This window comes from Lepisma saccharinum, chromosome 8 (assembly GCF_977018435.1).
Source record: "Lepisma saccharinum chromosome 8, izLepSacc3.1, whole genome shotgun sequence".
NCBI lineage: Eukaryota > Metazoa > Arthropoda > Insecta > Zygentoma > Lepismatidae > Lepisma > Lepisma saccharinum.
Window position 1 is genome coordinate 46,606,242 of NC_139236.1, and position 3,395 is coordinate 46,609,636.

The 3,395-nt window shown below is 38.9% G+C and overlaps 1 protein-coding gene across 1 annotated transcript; it reads right to left on the reverse strand.

Annotated features, from left to right (window-relative positions):
- Positions 1-1,680: 1,680 nt before the first annotated feature.
- LOC145991760 (uncharacterized) lies at positions 1,681-3,012 on the reverse strand. The gene has a single exon (XM_083127812.1). The coding sequence runs from the start codon at positions 3,010-3,012 to the stop codon at positions 1,681-1,683; it is 1,332 nt and encodes a 443-aa protein (XP_082983938.1).
- Positions 3,013-3,395: the final 383 nt, after the last annotated feature.

Consider the following 3,395-nt stretch of genomic DNA (forward strand, 5'->3'; position numbering starts at 1 on the left):
TATTCAAGAATATATCAGATTTATATACACGAAAAGTAGACTACCAATAAGCGAAAATCACATAGTCATTACAATTTAGTCGTCGCTGGAATTCCTCCATGAGGGTGTCATAGTAAGAGAGAAATTTTCGCCATTGTTCAAAATTTAGTGTGACTTCTCCGGTGGCGTTGCTGATTTCCACTTTTATGTTTTCTCCACTGCCCTCGAAGGTGAAGTAAAGTTCTCCCATAATGTTTATAGATCTGAATCTGTCTTCTCGTGTGGGGAATCTGTTCTTGTAAGTGTCGAAGATCGCATCTGATTTGTACACGCATGCTGGGTACTCATCGCTATTTAGGACAATGTAATTTTTTTCATGTTTCAAAATCAATTCAGTGTCGGTGAAAGTACCTCGAATAACGACATCCATGTTGTTATCAATGTTGTAGCGGGTTTCTTCAGCAATACATGGTTTCTACCAAAGAAAAAGAATCAGTTTGAGTTTTATATAACCAATTTTTCCTAATTCAAGTAACTACATGCTACATTTAGCTCATAATATAGTATAAATTGAGAATTACATAAGCAGATTCTGCTATGTAAATAGCCTTTTGCAAAAGTCCGATGACAAAAGTTTTAAAATTGTAACAGCCCAGACAGGGACTCGAACCCTGGACCAACAGGTTAAAAGCCTAATGCTATACCAACTAAGCTATCCGGGCACGCACTCTACACGTGAAAAGTTGGTTATGTTAAAAAATATCCAAGGGTTCAATAGCATACAAGTGTTATGTGTATGAAAGGAAAATATAAGGTTGACATTACTATTCATTAGAAGACACGGTTCACAAAATCCCCTGAACAAGTGTGGAACAAACGTTTTGCGGGGAGCAAAGAAAGACTGCCAGACCCTAACCCAGGGGGAAAATTTTCCCACCAGTCGCTCACACGGGGGTGAGCCTCCATTGTTAGTTCTCGCGGTCTTTGCTAAAAGGTTTTTTTCCTCTCATCTATAGGGCATTACGCCCTGCCTCTATTATGATTTTTTGAATGGTGCTTAAATTTGTAGTGGTTAGCACGTGTGGCCAATATTTTATTTTGGAAAGTTGCACGCGCCCGGGATAGTCGAGACTTCAGTGAAAAAACATCTATAATTGTTTACCGAATATAGATAGTTTTACTGGAAAGAGAAATGCCACATATCTCACATTCTATAAATAGGAAGAAATAAGTTATGTATCCGGGAGGGCTACGAAGCGACTGCAAGACTGAATAGCAAAGTTAGCGGGTAAAATGAAAGCTGGATTTTTTATAAGGTACTTTATGATGCTTGGGGGTATATAGACGCTCCCTCTTGTAATCTGATACCAAATTGTTACTTTGGAGTGAAGTGCTAAGAACGGACAGATTGTAGCCAAAGATGGCATCTTTACCTATCAGTATTGTAAGTATTGTAATTATATTTTCAAGTACCTTTTTAGTAACTCAATTCCGCTTTTTATAAATGAAACAAATGGATTCTACACACGAAATTTTTATTTTCTCAAACTAGTCTACTACAAAGTATGTAATACATCAAGCTTTTTCAATTGTTACATATCATTCTACTACAAAGTAGCGTTATACTAACGCTTTTTTATCTCAAATATACATTTGTAAATATTACATTATTGTTTGAGAAAGAGCTCCTCTTTTTTTTAGCTAGTTTTTGGATTGATTGTTGCAAATTGCCTCCCAGAACTCATCCTCTAAAGAACGATCATGAATGTGAGCAGGGTGCGTATGTAAGTATCTTTGTTTTTCGGTGTGTGGGCACTCTTCCTGATTCTCACTTTGTGCACATGCACGGCAGAGAGCAAACATTAACTTGCTATTGCATGCCATGCCAAGCACAGGTAAGTATAAATTTTTAGGTGGGAGAACATCGCACTTTACTACGCCGAATATGTTCTCCAGTGGGGGAAACTCGGAAGTGTAAATCACAGGTTTGCCTGTAGGCATCTTTCGCTGTTTCATCATGGCCGGGTACAGGGAAACAACATCTAAAAGTTTCATGCATGAATTCTCGCCATCTTGGCGTTCGTATAGAGCCCTGAAAAGTTCAGTACGGCCGCCATTGAAGGCTTGTTTGGGGATAAGCGGGGAGTCAAGTGAGTAGCAGTTCTCACCAATAAATTTGCGTAGTTCCGGATTGGTTTTGATTTCGTTACGGAACTCACATTCCCATTTTTCAATTACCGTGTACCCCATTTGCTCCAGCAACGCTTTTCTTGCTACTGTGCGTTCGTACCTCTGGTTTAATGTTTCTCCTGTTTCATTAAGGGGTTGATTCCTATTTTCAGGGGAACATAACGGGCATGAATGAAAGTAACAGCCCAGAAAACTGTACACAGTTTTAGACTCCTCATGGAGCCCGTCCAGCTTATAACGCCCTACTTTCGCTTCCCCGAGATTGCCAGCATGCCTCAATGTAATATTATTGGAATATTCTATCCATTTCAACCATTTCAACGAAATTAGAGAATAAATATCCTGCTCCCGGAATCCCATCGGTGGTATTTTGATAAGTGTGTTTTCTTTTAGAAATTTAGCCCTGAATATCAATGAGGCTAAAGATGCAAGTGTGGCACATCTCAGAAAGCATTGAATTCCCGATAATTGTTCAATTAAATTTGAAAATTTAATACACGCAGCTGCAAGGATTTCAACATCACTAATACAATATTGTCGCAACTCTTGTTGGAAATCAAATATTTTCCCAGTCTGAACAGTTTCCTCATGCCACTTGCGAATTTCCTCCCGTTCTTTAGTGGACTTGGCGTCCACGTCATAAAAAGAAATATCAGGGTAGGGCCCCACATAATGTTGGTTCTCAGGCGTAGAGAAAAGATAGGGAAAGTCGCCTTTACGCAGTTCATCTCCGAGACCCAGACTTGTAGGCAAGTCTTTTAATTTCATTAACATGAAATTTAATGAATCACGGAAAATGATTTTCTTGCCCACGCTCATTTCAATAATATTACGCCCTCTCATAATTACTGAAGGCATAATATTTTCTTTAGTGATCAAATAGTTCAGCACAAAATGAGAATCGTAACGTCCCGCATTATGTGCAATGCACACAATTTTCTCGAATCCTTCCCTGGGTGTTTGAATATAATGCATAAATTCCTCAATATTGGGGAAAATATGCATACGAGGGCCACACATTTCGCAGAAATCTGCTTCAGTGTCTTTACATGCGTGACAAGCCTGCTTGGCAACAGCCAGATTCACTTCGTGTTTCTGTGCATCTTCCCCTTCAACCAACATACATTCAAAATCATAAAAAACATACAGAAATTTACTGATTGGTTCTACTTTGACCGGGAGAATATAACATTTGTGGGTAGGGTCGACAAAAGCATTACAGCTTT